Source organism: Mobula birostris, chromosome 4 (genome assembly GCF_030028105.1).
Source record: "Mobula birostris isolate sMobBir1 chromosome 4, sMobBir1.hap1, whole genome shotgun sequence".
Classification (NCBI taxonomy): Eukaryota; Metazoa; Chordata; class Chondrichthyes; order Myliobatiformes; family Myliobatidae; genus Mobula; species Mobula birostris.
This window is the reverse complement of record NC_092373.1, coordinates 205,493,719-205,515,337: the sequence shown is the minus strand read 5'-3', so window position 1 is coordinate 205,515,337 and position 21,619 is coordinate 205,493,719. Positions and strand designations below refer to the sequence as shown.

At 46.4% G+C, this 21,619-nt stretch overlaps 1 protein-coding gene across 5 annotated transcripts in view; it reads right to left on the bottom strand.

Moving 5' to 3' along the window:
- alms1 (ALMS1 centrosome and basal body associated protein) overlaps positions 1-21,619 on the bottom strand; it is an 86,838-nt gene that overhangs the window by 26,955 nt on the left and 38,264 nt on the right. For all 5 annotated transcript variants that reach the window (XM_072256806.1, XM_072256805.1, XM_072256808.1 and 2 more), the window contains 6 exons: positions 20,656-20,786; positions 14,783-15,752; positions 11,046-11,171; positions 10,823-10,966; positions 8,833-9,569; positions 8,430-8,577 (listed from right to left, as the gene is read on the bottom strand). In XM_072256806.1, the coding sequence (XP_072112907.1) occupies positions 8,430-8,577; positions 8,833-9,569; positions 10,823-10,966; positions 11,046-11,171; positions 14,783-15,752; positions 20,656-20,786 (2,256 nt within the window). The remainder of the gene's footprint in view (positions 1-8,429; positions 8,578-8,832; positions 9,570-10,822; positions 10,967-11,045; positions 11,172-14,782; positions 15,753-20,655; positions 20,787-21,619) is intronic.

Genomic DNA, 21,619 nt, shown 5'->3' with positions numbered 1-21,619 from the left:
ATCTAACCAGTCCTTCCCTCATAGACCCCCATTTTTCTACCATTAATGTACCTACCTAAGAGATTCTTAAATGTCTCTATTGTACCTGCCTCCACCACCACCCATAAGACCAAAAGATACAGGAGCAGAATTAGGCCATTTGGCCCATCGAGTCTGCTCTGCCATTTTATCATGGCTGATCCAATTTTCCTCCCAGGCCCAATCTCCTGTCTTCTCCCCGTATTCCTTCACGCCCTGACCAATCAAAATCTATGAACCTCTCCCTTAAATATACATAAAGACTTAGTCTCTACAGCTGCCTGTGGCAATGAATTCCACAGATTCACCACTCCAGCTAAAGAAATTTCTCCTCATCTCTGTTCTAAAAGTCTCCACATCCACTCTATCAAAGCCTTTCCCTGTTTGATAGATTTCAATGAGGTCACCCCTCATTCTTCTGAATTCCAATGAAAAGGGGCCCAGAGCCAGCAAACGCTATTCATATGACAAGCCATTCAATCCTGAACCTCCTTTTAAGCCTCTCCAGTTTCAGCACATCCTTTCTAAGAGTCCCAAAACTGTTCACAATACTCCGAGTGAGGCCTCACCAATGCCTTACAAAGTTTCAACATTACATCCTTGCTTTTATATTCTAGTCCTTTTGAAATGAATGCTAGCATCTCATTTGCCCACCTCACCACAGACTCAGCCTGCAAATTAACCTTTAGGGAATCCTGCACAAGGACTCCCAAGTCCCTCTGCACCTCAGATTTTTTTTTGTATTTTCTCTCCATTTAGAAAATAGTCTTTCATTTCTTCTACCAAAGTGCATGACCATTCACTTCCTGACAATGTATTCCATCTGCCATTTCTTTGCCCATTCTCCAAATCTGCCTAAGTCCTTTGGTACCCTCTCTACTTCCTCAAAACTACCTGCCCTTCCACCAATCTTCATATCACCTGCAAACCTTGCAACAAAGCCAACAATTCCATTATCCAAATCACTGACATAATGTAAAAAGAATCGGTCCCAACACGGAGCCCTCTGGAACTCCACTAATAACTGGCTCCCTTTATTCCCACTCTTTGCCTCCTGCCAATCAGCCACTGCTTTATTCATGCTAGAATCTTTCCTGTAATACCATGGGCTTGTAGCTTGTTAAGCAGCCTCGTGTGTGGCACCTTGTCAAATGACTTCTGAAAATCCAAGTAAACAACATTAACCAATTCTTTGTCTATCCTGCTTGTTATTTCTTCAAAGAATTCCAACAGATCTGTCAGGCAAGATTCTACCTTGAGGAAACTATGCTGGCCAAGGCCTATTTTAGCCCGTGCCTCCAAGTTTCCTGAAACCTCATCCTTAACAATCGACTCCATCTTCCCAACCACTGAGGTCAGACCAACTAGCCTATAGTTTACTTCCTTCTGCCTCTCTCCCTTCTTGAAGAGTGGAGTGACATTTGTAATTTTCCAGTCTACCGGAACCATTCCAAAATCTAGTGATTTTTAGAAGACCATTACTAATGCTTTCACAATCTCTTCAGCCACCTCTTTTAGAACCCTGGGGTGTACACCATCTGGGTCAGGTGATTATCTACCTTCGGACCTTTCAGTTTCCCAAGAACCTTCTCTGCAGTAACGGTAACTTCACACACTTCATGACCTCTGGAACTTCCACCACACTGCTGGTGTCTTCCAAAATGCTAAATACTTATTCAGTTTGTCCACCATTTCCTTGTCCCCCATTACTACCCCTCCAGCATTGTTTTCCAATAGTCCGATATCCACTCTCATCTCTCCTTTACACTTTATGCATCTGAAGAAACTTCTGGTATCCTCTTTAATATTATTGGCCAATTTACTTTCATTTTCCATCTTTAACTTAATGACTTTTTTTTAGTTGTCTTCAAGTTGGTATTTAAAAGCTTTGTAATCCTCTGGCTTCCCACTAATTTCTGCTCTATTACATGCCCTTTCTATGGCTTTTATGTTGGCTTTGACTGCTCTTGTTAGCCACAGTTGTGTCATGTTGCTTTTAGAAAACTTCTTCCTCTTTGAGATGTATATATCCTGTGCCTTCCAAATTGCTTTCAGAAATTCCGGCCATTGCTGCTCTGCTGTCATCCCTGCCAGTGTTCTTTTCCAATCAATTCTGGCCAACTCTACTGCCTCTGTATTTCCCTTTACTCCACTGTAATAGATCTGATTTTAGGCTCTTCTTCTCAAATTTCAGGTGAATTCAATCAGATTATTATCACTTTCCCTTAAGGGCTCTTTTGCCTTGAGCTCTCTAATCAATTCCGGTTCATTGTACAACACCAAATCCAGAATAGTTGATCCCTTAGTGGGCTCAATCACGAGCTGCTCTAAAAAAGCCATCTTGCAGGCAATCTGGAAATCCTGCCTCTTAGAATACAGGACCAACCTGATATTCCCAATTTATTTGCATATTGAAATCCCCCATGATGATTGTAACATTGCCGTTATGCATGCATTTTCTATTTCCTGTTGTAATTTCTGGATCACATCTTTTTATCCTTGCAGTTCCTTGGTTCTATCCACAACGATTCAACACCTTCCGACCCTATGTCATCTCTTTCTAACGATTTGATTTCTTTTTTTTTAACCAACAGAGCCATGCCACCTCTCTGCCTTCCAGCCTGTCCTTTTGATACGATGTGAATCCTTGGACATTAAGCTCCCAGCTATAATCTTCTTTTAGCCTGCAACATCAAACATGTCTATCTGTAGCTGTTCATCTACTTTCACACTTTTCAATTTTGTCTGCCTTTTACATTGCAACTCATCCTGTTGACTGCAATTTTGCCCCATCACCAACAGCCCCTTCTTGCTAAGAGTCTAACATTGCCTCTGTTTGTAAACCAAACACCTTACCTTCAGTACTACCACTACAGTTCCCATCCCCCTGCCAAATAAGTTTAAACCACCCGAACAACTCTAGCCAACCTACCCGCTAGTGTTCAGGTGTAACCAGTCCCTTATCTGCAGATCATACCTTCCCCAGAAGAGATCCCAATTATCCAAAAATCTTAACCCCTGTCTCCAGCCATGCATTCACCTGGCAAACCATCCTATTCTTACCCTCACTGGCACATCACACGGGCAGCATTTCAGAGATTACTACCCTGGAGGCCCTGTTTCTCAGCTTGCTCCCTAGCTCTCCAAAATCTCTTTTCAGGACCTCCTCACCTTGACTATGTCATTGGTGCCAACATGCACCAAGACTTCTGACTGCTCACCCTCACCCATGAGAACACCCATGGACCTGATCCAAGACATCCCTGACCCTGGCACCAGGGAGGCAAGATATCATGTCCACAGAACCTCGTCTCTGTTCCTCTGACTATGGAATCTCCTGTCAACACTGCACTCCTGTTCACCTCTCTGCTCTTCTGAGCCACAGCACCAGACTCAGTGCCAGCAACCCGGTCACTGTGGCTACTCCCCGGTAGGTCGTACCCCTCAATAGTATCTAAAGTTATCTACTTATTATTGAGGGAACGGCTACAGGTGTACTCGGCACTGGCTGTGCATTTCCCATCCTTCTCCTGACAGTCACCCAGTTACCCGTCTCCTGCAACCTAGGGATGGCTACTTCCCTGTAGCTTCTATCATCTCATTCTCCATACAAGTCCAATGTCATCGAGCTGCAGTTCCAGTTCCTACATCCATTCTCTCAGGAGCTGCAGCTTGGTGCACTTGGTGCAGATGTGTTTATCTGGGAGATCTCCAGTCTCCCAGACTTCCCACATCCCACGCAGAGTACAAAATACTGCATCTGGAGCCATTCTCATTAAACTACTATGTCCTAATGGACGAGGAATGAACAAATAAGAACAGAGAGCAACTCACAAGACAATCTACCTCACCCAAGCCTAATGTGCCAAAGCCACTCTAAAGACTGGCATACTCCTAAAGAGTGAACGCTCCACTTGCACTTGAATTATTTTTCTTGGACCTTTCTAATGAATCTCTCTTGCTGATTGGTCACACCTCAGATCAGAGAAACTACCGTGAACCTCACTGCCTTTAAAATCTCCATTGCTGTCCTGATTAAAAGGTAGCTCTTTCTATGCACCCCTGAACTCAGAGAAAAATCAGTGTAAAGGTCTGCTTCTTTAAATCTTGAATACGGACCTGACTGAAAGGTAGCTCTTTTTACGCACTCCTGATGTGGACTGCCCTACTCACCCATGGCAGCTTGTTCCATACACCCACCATTCTCTGTATTAAAAACCCTATCTCTGACATCACATTCCTTTACATTTCTCTTCTTGGAATTGGAATATAAATTGATCTTTTCCACTCTGAAGCCCATTGTTGGGTTTTCCAGATCTGCTGGCAAATTGCATGCAACACTTTTATAGCATCACCTTTTAAAGTTTTAAACAATTCAGCTGGAATCCTGTCACATCCTGCAGCCTTATTATTGACAATGTTTTCTATTGCCCATTCGACTTCACTTTCCAGAATATCCGGCCCCAGGGAGGCAAGATATCACGCCCACAGAACCTCATCTCCGATCGATGAGGGAGTCATTGCAGGTGTCTTCACTGTTGGGATCTTTCCTGTGCAATTCTTCTGTGTATTCCTGCCATCTCTTTTTGATGTTGTCTGTTTCTGTAAGGTCCTTCCCTTCTTTGTCTTTAACTATAGTCATTTTTGCATGAAATGTTCCTATGATTTCTCTAATCCTCTTGAATAGATCTCTTGTTTTTCCAGTTCTGTTGGCTTCTTCAGCTTCTTTGCATTAATCCTTTAAGTAAGTTTCCTCATCTTTCCTTGCTATCTTCCTGAACTTTGCATTCAGTCAGAGGTATTTGTTTCAATCTCCATTGGCCTTCACTTCTCTTCGCTGCTCAGCCATTTGTAGAGCCTCCGCAGAAAGCCATTTTGCTTTCCTGATCTTCTTTTTGTTTGCAATATTTTTTGTTGGCACCTCTTGTATGATGCTCCTTACTTCTATCCATAGATCTTCTGGCTCTCTCTCTGCCAGGTTTAATCCACTGAATCTGTTTTTCACCTCCACAGCGTACTCTTGAGGGATGCTATCAACATCAAACTTTGCTGGTTAGTTCTCCTGATGCTCTTCAGTTTTATTCTGAACATTGCAACAAGCAGCTCATGGTCTGAGCCACAATCTGCTCCTGGTCTTGTTTTAACTGACTGTATAGAACTCTTCCATCTCTGATTGCAAAGTATATAGTCAATCTGGTTTCAATGTTGACCGTCTGGTGATGTCCATGTATAGAGCTGCCTCTTAGGATGTTGGAAGAGGGTATTTGCTATCACCAGAGAGTTAATTAGGCAAAATTCTACCAGTTGATGTCCTGCTTCATTCTGTACTCCAAGTCCAAAGTTGACTGTTATTCCAGGTGTTCCATGATTTCCAACTTTGGCATTCCAGTCTCCAATGACAAATACAACATCCTTTTTTGGTGTCATATCCAGGAGGTGTGGCAATTCTTCAAAAAAAAACACAACTGGATAATTTCATCCTCTTTGGCATCTGTGGTTGGAGCATAAAGTTGGATCACTGTAATGTTGAAAGGCTTGCCGTGAAGTCGTATTGCGATCACGCTATCATTTTTGGGGTTGTATCCAATCACTGATTTTGATTCTTTTTTTTTTTGACAATTAAAACCACTCCATTCTTTCTGCAGGTTTCCTGCCCACAGCAGAAGAAATTGTCTGATGTAAAAAGACCCATTTCAGTGCACTTTAGTTCGCAAATTCCCAATATGTCAAAGTTTAGTCTCGCCATCTCATTTTTGACCACATCTAGTTTACCCTGATACATGGATCTTACATTCCAGGTTCCCATGGTGTAGCAACTTTTACAACATCAGACCTTCTTTCCACTTCCATTTCCAGGCACATCAGCAGTTGGACATCCTTTCGGCTTTAATCCAACCAGGTCATTACAACTTATACTTGTCCTCCATTCCTCCGCATTAGCACGTTGGGCACCTTCAGACCTGTGGGGCTCACCTTCCAGTGTCATTCTCATATATCTCTGGTTGGGTTGCCATTTCCTTCTCCAGTGCACCATATTTAGTCTGACCTCTCTGCCATGACCTGTCCATCTTGAGTAGCTCTACATGGTACAGCATCACTCAACACGAAGTAACAGTCCATGAGATCAGTTTCCCAACCCAAGAAGGGAAATGTAAAGGAATGTTCAAATTACTGAACAATTTCACACAGTATCAAGATAATGCTAAAGATCATGCAAGCAAGACTCCAGCAATATATGGAATGAGAACTGCCAGACGTACACGCTGGTTTTAGAAGAGGCAGAGGCCCCAGACAGCAAATTGCTGACCTACTCTGAATAATGAAGAAATCAAGGGAATTTCAGACAGTGGTGAGGGGGTGTACAGGAGTGAGATGGATCAGCTGATTGAGTAGAGTCACAGCAACAACCTTGCACTGAACATCAGTAGGACCAAGGAGCAGATTGTGGACTTCAGGAAGGGGAAGTCAAGGGAATACACACCAGTCCTCAGCGAGGGATCAGTAGTGGAAAGGGTGAGCAGCTTCAAGTTCCTAGATGTCAACATCGCTGAAGATTTATCCTGGGTCCACCACAGTGATGCAATTACAAAGGGGGCATAACAGCAGCTACATTTCATCAGGAGTTTGAGCAGACACTCACATACTTCTAAAGATGTATCACAGAGAACATTCTAACTGGTCGTATCACCATCTGCTATAGAGGGACCACTGCACAGGATCAAAATAAGCTGCAGAGAGTTGTAAACTCAGCTAGCTCCATCACGGGCACTAGACTCCCAGCATCCAGGACATCTTCAAAAGGCACTCCTTCAAAAAGGCGGCGTCCATCTCTAAGGACCCCCATCACCCAGGACATGCCCTCTCCTCATTGCTACCATCAGGGAGGAGATACAAGAACCTGAAGAGAGACACTCAACATTTCAAGAACATTTTCTTCCCCTTTGCCATCAGATTTTTGAATGGACTTTGAACCCATGAACACTTCCTCTATATTTTTGCTTAACTTAATTTATTTTTATACACATTTCCTATTGCAGTTTATAGCATTTTTTTATTATGTATTGCAATGAAGCAACAAATTTCACAACATATGCCAGTGATATTAAACCTGATTCTGGGGGCTTTTAACACATTGTCCTTCATAAATCAGAGTACTGAATACAGGAGTTGCGATATTGTATTGAAGTTGTACAAATGTTGGTGAGGCCTAATTTGGAGTATTGTATGCAGTTTTTAGATTAGATTCAACTTTATTGTCATTGTGCCGAGTACAGATACAAAGCCAATGAAATGCAGTTAGCATCTGACCAGAAATACAAAGAATAGTGTTATTTACAAAATAACTGTGAATAAAAAGTAAATGCTACAGCACACAAATATGAAAGTACTGAGACAGTACAATACAGATGCAATACTGCTTAGCGCTGTGATGTGAGGTTCAGCAGGGTCACAGCCTCAGGGAAGAAGCTCTTCCTGTGCCTGCTGGTGCGGGAGCGGAGGCTCCTGTAGTGCCTACCAGATGGGAGGAGAGTAAAAAGTCCATGGTTAGGGTGAGATGCATCGTTGATAATGCTTTTTGCCCCGCCCAGGCAGTGTTTATGGTAGATGTTCTCAATGATGGGCAATTGGGTGCCGATAATCCACTGGGCAGTTTTCACCACACGTTGGGAGTGCTTTGCAGTCTGATACAGGACAATAGCCATACTACACTGAGATGCAGTTGGTGAGTATGCTCTCAATGGTACAGCAGTAAAAGTCCGTCAGTATCCTGGGACAGAGGTGAGCTTTCTCAATGCTCCGTAGGAAATACAGCTACTTACAGGAAAGATGTCAATAAGACAAAAAGTGCAAAAAAAATTTACAAGGATGTTGCCAGGACCTGAGTTCCTGAGTATTACGGAAAGGTTGAACAGGCTCGGACTTTATTCCAGGTCTAGGAGAATGAGGGGAGATCTGATAGAAATATACAAAATTATGAGAGGTATTGATAGGTTAAATGCAAGCAGGTGAGACTAGAACTAGAAGCCATCAGTTTAGGGTGACAGGTGAATTATTTAAGAACTTCTTCACTCAAAGGGTAGTGAGAGTATGGAAAGAGATGCCAGCATAAGTGGTGGATGTCAGTTTGATTGCACTGTTGAAGTTTGGATAGGTGCATGGCTGGGAGGGGCACAGAGAGCTACGGTCCATGTGCCGGTCAGTAAGTCCAGGCAGGTTAATAGTTCAGCACGGACATGGGCCAAGGGCTATAGTGTTCTATGACTATTAATTTGGTGTGTTTCACCAGCACACCTGCGTCCAGCACAGTTTGTCGTGGTCACGGACGTCCAATGAAAGCACAGATCAGGAAATGTTATGAGGAGCGATGTAAAAGAGCACTAAAGGGGCTGATGCGCCCTCCTCTCACTAACCTGCCTGCACGCCCTGGTCGACCAGACGAGTAACCTTCTTGGAGAGGAGCCAGCGAGAGGGTCCGTGGGGCGGCCAAGCTGACCCTCTGCGTCCGGCCACTGAGTCAGAAGTGCTAGAGGATACAGTAACAGCCTGCGGGGCGGAGACCTGCAGAGGAAGCACTGAATATCACCCGTACAATCACACGCACGCAGGGAGAGCGAGATCAGAAACAGGACACGGAATGGGGAACAGCACGGGTGACCGCAGGAGCCCATCCCCAGTGTTAGATCTGACTGTTTAAACAATTAATTGTCTGCCTCTATTTTATAGAATTACAAGTAACAGCCTAGTATACTTCCTGTGGGAGGGGGATGGGAGGGGCACGGCACGCGGGGGTGTGGAAGAAGGTGATACACTCACCTTGCGAGTACCAGGAGCCCCAGGGCATCGAGTCTCTCCCTTCCTCGGCCGCTCCCGTCGCGGAGCTGAGCGCTCCCTCTGCCGCTGGATGGTGCCGTAGAGACCGTTGAGTGGCAGCACACGCTCGGGCCCGAATGCCCTGACCAGGCGGGCGGTGTCGATGGTCGAAGCTGCACTGCTGGAGTCCGATGGGCCGCTGGTGGCTGATTCAGTGGATGGGACCCTGGGTGATGAGCTGCCGGGGTCGTGCAGGAATCGGACACTGTCAGCCATCGAAGTGATGCTGGGAGAGCGTGGGCGGCCAGCAGCCAGAGAACAGGGATCCCGCAGGAGCTGCACCAGGCGATCGAGCCGCTGCAGCAGGGACAACTCGCTGGCTGTGCTCGAGTTCAGGCTCCAGTGCCTCTGCTGCCGCTCCTGGAAGTGCTCCCACAGCTCATCCAGAGCGCTGCCCCGGGGCCGATCCACAGGTACTGGCTGCTCCCGAGCACTCCTCACCGCTGCCTTTGCCCGCTCCTTGTACGAGAGTCCGGACTGCCCCTCCAGGGGGCAGGGTCCAAGCCAGGCCTCTTGTTTGGCATGCTGGAGTGGGGCGTGTCGGCTGCCTGCCATTCGCTGCCTCTCCTTAGGGTGGCGGCTCGCCCTGTACTGGGTACCCTCATCTTCTGGCCCATGCTTTGGTGAGCTCTCCAAGCCTCCTGCTCGCTGGGTGTGCAGGCTCCGGTGAGATCTGGGATCTGTGAGGGCACAAGTGGTGTAACGTGGGGATTCAAGGATGCACTCCAAACCCCTTCTCCTGACATTTCAACCGCCCCCCCCACGTTATTTCCACCACCCATCACTGTCCCTGCCCCCACTTACCGAACTTAAGCACCGCTCTCCTCACCCTTCCTGCCCCTCTTCACCCACAACCCTGCTGTTGTACACAGGCTCCCAGTTACACACCTCAGTTCATATCTCTTCCCTTCCTGATGACCACCTCCCACCTAACCACCCACAACTGGGTCCGTGTGTCACTACCTGCCTGTGCTCTCCAGCACCCCCCACCCACCAACAGACCTTGAACTCTGGTTTAGGAAGCTCTGGAATTCCCTCCCTAAGCTTCTCTGTCCTCTTTTAAAAGTTGCACCTTTGAGCAAGCTTTCAGCCGTATTGGTGTCTCTGAGACTTATCGTCAAACTGTGTTTGATATTCTGATCCTTGGGGGGGGCACCTCTCTGCGGTCACAGGAATCAGCAAGACATGGTGCATCCGAGCCAAATTATCCTCACTCCTGGCTCACCCCATGGGCCTGAACAACTTCCCACCTCAAAAAAAAACATACTTCACTTTTCAAAAACATAGAACAAAGATGTAGCTTCATTACACTATTTGTTGCTCTAGCCTTCCCAGTAAATCAGTCCTCAGAAACTCAAATCATCAACACAAGAGTTTCTGCAGATGTTCAAAATCTAGAGTAACACACACAAAATGCTGGAGGAACTCAGCAGGTCAGGCAGTGTAAAGATTGACGTTTCAGGCCAAAACCCTTCATTCAAGATTATTTAATGTTGCTTCCTGCACACAAGTGTAAAGGAGAATGAAATATCTGTGACTCCAGATCTGATGCAGCACAAAAAAAAATCACAATAAGATAAATAATTTTAAAAAACAATAAATAAATAAATACAGAAGACGGCTTAGTTTAGGGGAGCTTCAGCTGAAATCCTTGTCTAGGAACTTTGAAACACTATCAAAGAACTTAAAACCAGCACCATTATTGGGAGTTAAGTAAGTGCATTGCCATTCTCAGGACTGGATCAAATTATGTCCCAGTGGCAGGTTTCAGCCCAAAACATTGACTGTTATTCCTCTCCATACATTCTGCCTGACCTGCCGAGTTCCTCCAGCATTTTGTGTGTACGCTCTGAATTTCCAGCATCTGCAGAATCTCGTGTGTTTATTATCAGATCTGTCCAAATTGAGGTGCCTGCCCTTCCCATATGCTCACCTCTTTCCTCCTTGCTCCTGGTCTCCTTTGAGGCTATAGTCTTCCTACCATTCCAGTGCTCTGTTCCTTTGCCAAGTGCTCTGTGGCTTCCTGATGTTGGTAGTACTTGGGACTGGGGGCCTGGGGGAGGTACACTATTTAAATCTAGGGGATAAAAGAGAGCCCGGGTCAAAAACCCACAATGCCAGAACCTGCAGGGAGATAGTAAAAGTTTGAGAATGACCTGTTTGGGAGATTTCACCACTGTTCTTGGAATCCATCAGGCCAATCCTATGCCTTGCTCCAGAGCTGGGCACGTAGAACAGCTTGGAGCTGCCTGCGGGTTTGTAAGGCAACATCAGGGGAACATCTGTGAGCAAGATAAGACGTTGTTCAGATTCAGAGTAATTTATCACAAGTACATCAAAACATACAGTGAAATGCACTATTTGCATTAACAACCAACTCAACCAAAGGTGTGCTGGGGGCAGCCTGCAGGTTTCTGCCACAATGTTAATAGAACAGCCTGCAAGTGTTGGCACCAAAACAAAGCAAGATAGCAACAGGGAGACATACACACACACTTAACCCCAGGACAAACCACCTCTTGGTCTCCAGTCTTTGGATCCACACTCTCAGATATTAGGACTCCAACCTTCAGTCTCTGGCCCAAACACACAGACTAGCAACACTGAGCCTCTGTCCCCTGGACAAGACGACCCAGGGGTTTCAACTTTCGAACCTCTGCCTCTGGACTCACTGACCTGGGACGTCACTGGCTTTTGTGACTCCCATCTGGGAAGCAGCTATGGGAAACGATGAAGGGAGGGGGCCCATTACTGGAAGATCAAGAAATTGATGCTCGTGCCATCAGACTGGAGGCTACCCAGATGGAATATGAGGTATCGCTCCTCCAGTCTGAGTGTGGCCTCATCACGACAGTAAAGGAGTCCATGGTCTGACATGGCAGAATGGAAATGGGAAGTAGAAGTGAAATGGGCGGCTACTGGGAGATTCCGCATTCTCTGGCTCAGTGAAGCCCCCCTCTAATCTACGCTAGGTCTTACCCATATATAGGAGGCCACACCGGGAACACCAGTTACAGTAGATGCCCCCAACAGACTCTCAAGTGAAGTGTCGCCTCACCTGGAAGGACTGTTGAGGGCCCTGAATGGTAGTGAGGGAGGAAATGTAGGGGCAGGTGTAGCACTTGTTCCGCTTGCAAGAGTAAGTGCCAGGAGGGAGATCAGTGGGGAGATACAAGTGAACAAGGAGTCAGCTAGGGAGCCATCCCTGTGGAAAGCAGAAGGTTGGTGGGGGGGAGGAGGGAAAGATGTGCTTGGTGGCGGGATTCTGTTGGAGATGGCGTAAGCTACAGAGAATTATGTGCTGAACGCAGAGGTGGAATGGTAGGCAAGAACAAGAGGACCCCTATCCCTGGTGGGGTGGTGAGAGGATGGGCAGACATCCTCGAATTACAAGTGATTCAGGTAAAGGCAGTGTAGATGGTGGAGGAAGGGAAGTTGCTTTCTTTGAAGGAGAAGGACATCTCAGTAGTTCTAGAATGAAAAACCTCATCCTGAGAGCAGATGTGGTGGAGGCAGGAGAACTGAGAAAAGGGGATAGCATTTTTACAAATGACAGGGTGAAAAGAGATATAGTCCAGGTAGCTGTAAGAATCAATGGGTTTATAAAAAATATTAGTAGATAGACTGTCTCCACAGATGGAGACAGAGAGATTGAGGGAGGGAGATGTCAGAAATGGACAAAATAAATTCAGGGACAAGGCGGAAGCTGGAGGCAAAGTTGATGAAGTCAACGAGTTCAGCCTGCTGCAGGAAGCAGCACCAATGGAGTCATCGATGTAGCATAGGAAGAGTTGGGGAGCGACACAGGTATTGGCTTGGGACATGGACTGTTCCACATAGCACTGGTTTGAAGGAAGTGGGAAGAGCTGAAGGAGAAATTATTAAGGGTGAGGACCAGTTCTGCCATTTGGAGGAGAGTGGTGGTGAGGGGAACTGGTTGGGTCTGTTGTCCAGAAGAAGCAGAGAGCTTTAACGTATGAGGAACATTTGATGGCTCTGGTTCATTAATTTTTGATCAGTAGGGGCATCAAAACTTACCAAGGTACAAAAAGTACAAAGGTCTACCAACCTCCCTACCGCCAGCCTCGCCCTCACCCACCAATCAGCCCACCACTGGTCTGGAGATTTCTATTCTCTGTCCACTTTCCAGCCACTAGCAGTGTCCCATTGTCCCCGTGCACCAGAGGATGCAGAACACTTCCATATGATGCCACAAACATTGTGACGTCTGCATAGGGGATGCATTGTTCCAGTAACCCAACAGAAAAATCAGTCCATCCTCCCATTACAACCAATCTGAGGACCACAAAAATACATCAGGCACATCGAAGGGACCAAACTACAAGATAGTATACACGAGCCTTTCTAAGGCATTGCGGCATAGGAGCAGAGTTAGGCCATTCAGCCCATCAAGTCCGTCCTTCCATACAATCATGGCTGGTTTATTTTCCCTCTCAACCCCATTCTTCCACCATCTCCCTGTAAACTTTGACCCTCTAGCTAATTAAGAACCTATCAAACTCCACTTTAAATATAACTAATAATTTGGCCTCCACAGCCACCTTCTGGCTAAAGAAGTTCTGCCTCATCTCTGTTCTGAAGGGATGTCATTATTTTCTGAGACTGTGACCTATGCTCCTTGACTCCCACACTATAGGAAACATCCTCTCTAAAGGTTCAAAGGTCCAAAGGTTCATTTTATTATTAAAGTATGTACGCAGAATACAACTCTGAGAATTGTCTTCTCCAGATAGCCAGAAAATACAGAAAAGCAATGGTGGTTGTGAGGACCCCCTCCTGCACAAAAAAGAAAAAGAAACAAAACTCAAACCCCAAACCACCCAACCTCTCCTTCACACAAAAACCAACAGATCACCCACTCAGACACGGCAGGTAAAACATCAAACTCCCAACCCCCCCAAGCTGTCCCTCACACAAAAACTAACAGATCACCCACCCAGACTTGGCAACTACATCATCAAACCCCAAACCCCACCCCCCAGGCTCCTTCCACACACAAAATCAGCAACAATAACATCCAACACCCAAACCTCACCCCTCACCCAATAAAGTACATATCACCCACCTGCCAGTCAGCAACAAAAAAGGAAACTGAAACACTGAAGGAAACCACAGTCCACACCAGTAATCATGTCTTGGAATTTCTATCGTCAGCATCAAGAGCAACAGCTCAAACTCCGTCCTTCTGTGGGGCCTTCATCTACCCCCATTGGAAACGACCTCCAGCCCAAATCCAATACATATATTAGCCTTCCACCGACTCAACCTGTAAACTAACCTTCAGGAAATCCTGCTCCAGGATTCCCAAGTCCCTTTGCACCTCTGACTTCTGAATTTTCTCCCCATTTTAGAGAACAGTCCACATCTTTATTCCATCTACCAAAGGACACAACCAAACACAACCCAATTCTCATAAGTTCTCCTGCAAACTCCCGACTTCCTCGATACTTCCTGCCCCTCCACCTATCTTTGTATCATCTGCAAGCTTGGCCACAAAGTCACCAATTCCATCATCCAGATCACTGACATAATACATGAAAAGAAGCGGTCCCAACACCGCCCCTGCAGAACACCACTGGTCACCAGCAGCAAGCAGTAAAAGGCTCCCTTTATTCCCAATCTTTACCTCCTGCCAGTCAGCCAACCTTCTATCCATGCTATAAACATGAGAGCTTCTGCAGATGCTGGAAATCCCAAGCAGCACACAAAATGCTGGAGGAACTCAGCCAACTAGGCAGCACCTATGGAGGGGAATAAATAGTCAACATTTTGGGCCAAGATACTTCATTACAACCTGACCTGCAGAGTTCATCCAGCATTTTGTGTGATGCTCTGTCCATGTTTCTCCCCCCAACCTTTCTCGGGTACTCACCTATGGTCAAGCCATGGCCAGAGACATCAGTGGTTCCCCCAGTCACCGGAGCCGGTATGGATGGTGTTCCCTCACTCGAAACTCCCACGTCCTGGCTTGCCGCCTGGCTGAGCATAGATCGTACTGGGGGGGTGAAAGCCAGTCCAGATGTTTGGGTGGACACGTCCACCTTACTGCTGCCCTGTGCTGTGAGAGTCCTCGTTTCCGGACTGACCTGGCCCAGTGGTTGCTCGGTGCCAGGGAACGTGGCTCCTGGGGAGTGGTCGGGCAAGGATGGGAAGGTAGGGCAAATGGCAGGCATGGGCATGGGCAATGGTGGATAGGGTGGGCTGGGGCTGGCTGTTCCAGGGATGGAGTGCTCAGCTGATGGAGACGGCTGCATTCCTGACAGGAGAAGCGGCTTGCCTGAGGGAGAAAGGGGGCTCCTGGTGCGGTTAGGAGACAGGGTCACCCTGATGTGGGACATCACAGTCCTGGTGGGAGAGCGGAGAGGGGCTGAGATGGAGTCACCATCCTTGAGCCCCTCAGCTGCCTCTACTATGTCCTGTCTCACTGTAATGGGCTTGGCAATGAGCCTGTCCTCCTGTGGGCACTGACCCTCCTCATTACCGACCGTTGACTCCGAGCACTGAGCTGGCTCTATGGCCGAGACCTTGGCTTCAGGGAGGTGGGCAGGGGGCTGCTCGTGGTCAGATGGAGCCATAAGGAGGGACGCCGAAAGCGAGGGGCTTGAGGAAGGGGTCTTCCTGCGGGAACAGATAGTGATGGCAGCAATGGGAGTTGGGGGAGACCCTGCACCGAAGGTCCCCAGGAGCTTGTCCATGTTCCACTGCTTGTCCAATGGGCCCCAGTCCTGGGTGTGGATCCGTGATCTTGTGCTGCTGAGGGGCAGGCAGGTGGGGAGGGAACAGGCAGGCCAGCCTGGGTCCAACGCCAGTGATGAATCCTTAGCCTTCACTGACCACGTACACTGCAAGAGACACACATCACTTTGTCTGGTACCCAAGTCACCAACCCCACCTTTCAGACTCAGAATGACATAGCATGGAAACAGGCCCTTCAGCCCTTCGAGGATGTGCCTGCCACCAAACATACATGTACACAATGCCTTCTCTACTAGTTTATTCTTCTCACCAGGATGTTACTGGATGAGAGATCCGTAGTTACAAGGTGAGGCTGCATCCATTTTATCTATCTATCTATCTATTTACCTAGAGCTGGGGTGGGGTGGGGGGGGGTCCCAACCTGGGGCCTATGGACCCCTTGCTTATTAGTATTGGTCCATGGCATAACAAAGGTTGAAAACCCTTGATTTAGAAGTACAGCTAGGAATAGCCCTTCCAGTCCAACAAGCTGCATCGCTCAGCAACCCAGCTATTTATCTCCAGCCTAATCACAGGACTATGACAATGACCGATTAACCTACTAACTGGTACATCTATGGACTGTGGGAGGAAACCAGAACACCCGGATGCAACCCACGCACATATGGGGAGAATATATAAAATTTCCTACAGACAGCACCGGAACTGAAATCCAAATTTTGACAACTGCAGATGATGTATCAGTACCTTTCCGGTTGGGCATCTCCTCTGTAGGCTTCTCCATTCTGACCCATTGCTAGTAGAGAGTGGTCCCAGGTCACTTCTTGGTTTCTTTTCCCCTGCCCATACCCCCTGGAGTTAACAGTGGCACATTGGGACAGCATTCTCAGCTGTCATTTTATCTCCAGAATAAACCCATCACACACCTCACCAAGGACCATAATCCTGATGAAGGCTCTCAGGCTGAAACTTTGACTATTTATTCCCTTCCACAGATACTGCCTGACTTGCTGAGTTCCAGCATTGTGTGTGTGTTACTTCAGAACACATCGGCAGGATTAACAGAAGAATTCCCCACCCCCACTATGAATTAAGTGTTCACCCACGACAGACAGTGAACAGCACACTCACACAGCAAATCCACAAGCCACAAATGGAGTATTTGCCCCTTCCCCTCCCCAAAGGACTTCACCACACAGCACGAACAATGCTGACTTCCAGTGCATGCGGGTCAACACAAACTCTAAACATGCTCCTCACAGTGAGAGGGACACCCTGTTGAAACCAGCCGATCCTCTGGATTTTGTGCACCAAAGAGCAATGGGCAGATCACACACCAGAGTGGACGGCACACCACTAACTCAGCAACTTACGGGCAGCCAGCTGGTGGTATCGTGTGCCTGCAATGAAGAAGTCTGCACTGATGAGTCCGACCAAGTACAACATACTCAAACCCAGCGTCAGCAAATGGCGATGAGTTTTTGATATGCTGGGAGCTGCCAGCCTAACCCAGTGGAATCCATGTTTACAGATCTCCTGGTGGTGAGTCCTTGGACAAGACGACAGTCACCTTCATCCACCAATTCCTGTTGTGCTGGCCTTCTACAGACAGGATGACTCTACAAGGGGGAGTCAAAACTGCCCAGCACATCACTGGCACCAGCCTACCCACCATCAAGGACATATATACAGAAAGGTGCCGGAAAAGGGCCAGTAACATCATGAAGGGTCGCACCCACCCTGCTCATGGACTGTTTGTCCTGCTCCCATTGGGGAGGAGGCTACATAGCATCATCACCAGGACCACCAGACTCAAAAACAGTTACCTTCCCCAAGCAGTGAGGCTGATCAACATGTCCACCCGCTAACACACCCCTCCACCACACCCCAACCACCACTACTTTATCATTTCCTGTCAGAGACACCATTTTTGTGCCCAGCAAGACTTTATGGACATACAATCTATGTATATAGGCTGTTATATATTTTATATATATAGTGTTTTATATTGTTATTCTAATTGTGCTCTCTGTCACATTGAGTTTTTTTTGCGCTATATCAGATCTGGAGTCACAATTTCATTCTCCTTTACACATGCACTGGAAATAATATTAAACAATCTCCACAGATTCATTACCCTTTGGCTAAAGAAACTGCTCCTCCTCTTTTCTAAATGGACATATTTCAATTCTGGGGCTGTGTCCTCTTGTCCTCCACTACTAGAAACATCCTCTCCACATCCACTATCTAGGCCTCTCAATATTTGATAGGTTTTAATGAGATCTCCTCTCAATCTTCTAAACTAACCCATGACGACAGATCACAAGCAAATCAAGACATTATGAGAACAAGACAGCACTGAAAACAGTACGAATAAGGGTAGCTATCAGGTCCTACAACAACAGTCTACACTCACTTTGGGAAAGGTGGGGGGGGGGGAGGGGTTGCACATGCTCCTGGATACAACAATAACGTTGAGAGCTCCAAGTTCCAAAGACTGAACATCACCAATAACCTGTCATTGTTCAATCACACACTGTAGTGTTCTATGTTGTTCATTTCTCCTGTAAATATTTTATTATTGAGAGTAAATTCAAGATTGTTTAATGTCATTTCCAGTACACAAGTGTAAGGGAGAACAAAATAATTGTTTCTCCGTATCCAATGCAGCATAACAAACACAATAAGATAAAGGACACAATAAATATAAATACATAAGATGGTTTCTATACATAGATTGACTGTATGTCCATAGAGTGATGCTAGGGACTGGACTGTCCGTACATAAGGTGACTCTGACAAGAAGTGATAAAGTAGTGATGGTTGGGGTGTGGAGAGGTGGGTTAGTGGGTAGAGGTGTAGATCAGTCTAACAGCTTGGGGAAAGTAACTGTTTTTAAGTCTGGTGGTCCTGACATGTATACTACATAACCTCCTCCCTGATGGGAGTGGGACAAAGCAGGGATGTTACTGCCTTTTTCCCCACCACCTTTCTGTATATATGTTCTTGACGGGGGGGGGGGTAGTCTGGACAATCACAAAACAGTTTACAATGATCAATTAACCTATTAACCTGTACGTCTTTAGAATGGAGGAAACTCACTTCGTTCACAGGGAGAACATATAATCTCCCTGCAAATAGCAATGGAATAGAACTCCGAACTCCAGAACTTCTGAGCTGTAACGACATCGCACTAACCGCTATACTGCCACAACACTCCCATGGATTATATATGTTCTATATAATCTTTATGCTTCCTGTAAATTTCCTCAAGAAAGTAAATCTCAAGGTAGCATATGCTAACATATACATTTTGATAATAAATTGACTTTGAGCTTTCAAAGAAGGCACATTCTCGGTGGATGTGGCTAACATGGATTAGTGCACACACGGAGCAGCAGATGGACTGGGAAACTCAAACAGAGGGATGAATAAAAGAGCAGCTTACCCTGCAGGCAGTGAAGCACCGAGTAACTGCTCGGGTGCAGACTCTGCACTGGTTGGGTCTACATCCAGTTCTACTGCATACATTTCTCACAGGTCAGGTCTAGACTTGCCCCTCTGTTTACTGAAGACTGCCCAAATACGCAGAAATCTCCCTGAGGGGAACGAGCAACTCCAGCAGTACAAAGCTTTATCCAGCTGAATTCTCACAGCTCAAGTTGAAGTTCACTTTCATTCAACCGTACACACGTACACCACCAAACACACCAACAGTAGAACAATACAACACAGAAGAGGTACTTCAGTCCATGATGTTGTGCAGCCCCTGTAATCTACTCTAAGATCAATCTAACCCTTCCCTCCTGCATAGCCTTCTATTTTTCATTGTGCTTACTCAGTAGATTGTCAAATGTCCTTAATAAATCTGCCTCTTCCACCACTCCTGGCAGCACCTTCCAATAGACAAAGAAGCAGAATGAGGCCATTGAGTCTACACCTCGCTGTTCCATTATGGTTGATTTATTATCTCTCTTAATCCCATTCTCCTGCCCTCCTGCCTTCCCTCTGTAACCTTCAACACCCCGACTAACCAAGAACCCATCAACTTCTACTTTAAATACGGGGGGGGATTGATAAGTTCGTGGCCTAAGGTAGAAGGAGATGAGTTATTAACTTCAGACTTTCTGCATAATCACTCAAAGCATTGAACTGCATGTGCATGTAACGAGAGCGGTATAACTCGTCTCCTTCTACCTTCGGCCACAAACTTATCAATCACCCTTGCTGTGGACACTTTCTGGAGGTCCAAGATCTGTATGCTCCATGACTGCTGGACTAAGTGTGTAAATGTAGGAGGAGACTATGTTGAAAAATAAATGTGCTAGATTTTCTGAAATTGACTCCTTCTACCTTAGGCCATGAACTTATCAACCACCCCTCGTATACCCAATGACTTAGCCATCTGAGGCAATGATTTCCACAAATTAACCACTCTCTGGCTAAAATAATTCCTCTCATCTCTGTTCTAAAGGATTTTTTTCTATTCTCAGGCTGCGCCCCTCTGGTCCTAGACTCCCCCACTACAGGAAATATAAAAAACTTTCTACACACCCACTGTGTAAAAAAAAAACTACCTCCAATATACTTTCCTCCAATCACCTTAACATTATGCCTCCTTGTATTAGCCGTTTCCACCCTGGGGAAAATGTCTCTGGCTGTCCAGTCGATCTATTTATCTTATCAACTTCAAGTCACCGCTCATCATCCTTCATTCCAAAGAGAAAAGCCATAGCTATTCTCGTACAGCATGTTTTCTAATCCAGGCAGCATCCTGGTATATCTCCCCTGCACCCTCTCTAAAGCTTCCATATAATGAGGTGACCAGAACGGAACACGATACTCCAAGTGTGGTTTAACTTGAGTTTCATAGAGCTATAACATTATCAAGGCTCTTCAACTCAATCTCCTGACTAATGAAGGCCAACACACCATATGCCTTCCTTACCACCCTGCAGAGTGTAGAGTGAAGCTCTCAGTCTGTATCATCCCATCAAACACCTCCATGAATGTCCAGCAGCCTGAAGGTGGGGGCTTTCTCAAACCTACCTGGAGGCCAATGGAAGTCTTTGCTTTCTGAAGTAGCTCTGCTTTGATTTCTTCAATCTTTCTGCGGTCTTCCTCATCAAGCATTGAGAGTGGGTCCAGAGGCTGAGCTGATCTCTTTGTTTCTTCACCACCTGGATGATCAGGGAAGACACCACAGAGTATTGACTGTGACTCTTAGCAGCAAAGTTAGATATTAGACATCTGGAACTGGGTCAATGAGATGCTTTAATTTTTACCCTTACAGCAAAATCCCTTGACCCCAAACACTGAGATCATGTCTTGGTATGAAAGGAACAAGCCTACCCTCAATAGCAGCAGAGAGTCTCTCTACAGACTTAGTCTTTTGTCCCTCAAGTAAGGTTTCTGAAGGCAGGCCACTATTCCAACAGACGAAGCCTCCTGTTTACTGGACCAATGTCACCAGGCCCAATGTGATACAGGTATTCACTCATTCAACTCAGAAACAGGCCCTTCAGTCCAACCAATCCAAACTGACCAAGTTGCCCATCCAAGTTGGTCCCATTTGTTTAGTCCTGTACTTCTAAACTTTGCCATGTCCCTGTTCAAGTGTCTTTTAAATGCTTATGTACCCATCTCAGCCACTTCCTCTGGCAGCTTATTCCATAAGCTGACCACTCACTGGGTGAGAAAGTTGCCTCTCAGGCTCCTGTTAAATCACTCCCTTCTTACTTTAAACCTCTGCCCCCTGGGTGGGAGGAATGTAGATAGTGACAGAGCTAGTGGGTAAACTGGTGGAGACAACAAGAGCTGCAGATTAAGGAATCTGACAGGAAAGACATTTACCAGGACGCTGCCTGGATCAGAGAGCGTCTTTTATGAAGACAGGTTGAGGGAGCTGGGGCCTTACTCTTTGGAGTGAAGGAAGATGAGAGGTGACTTCACAGAAGATCAAAATCGAGTAGACAGAGACTTTTTCCACGGGTGGAAATGACAAAGATAAGGT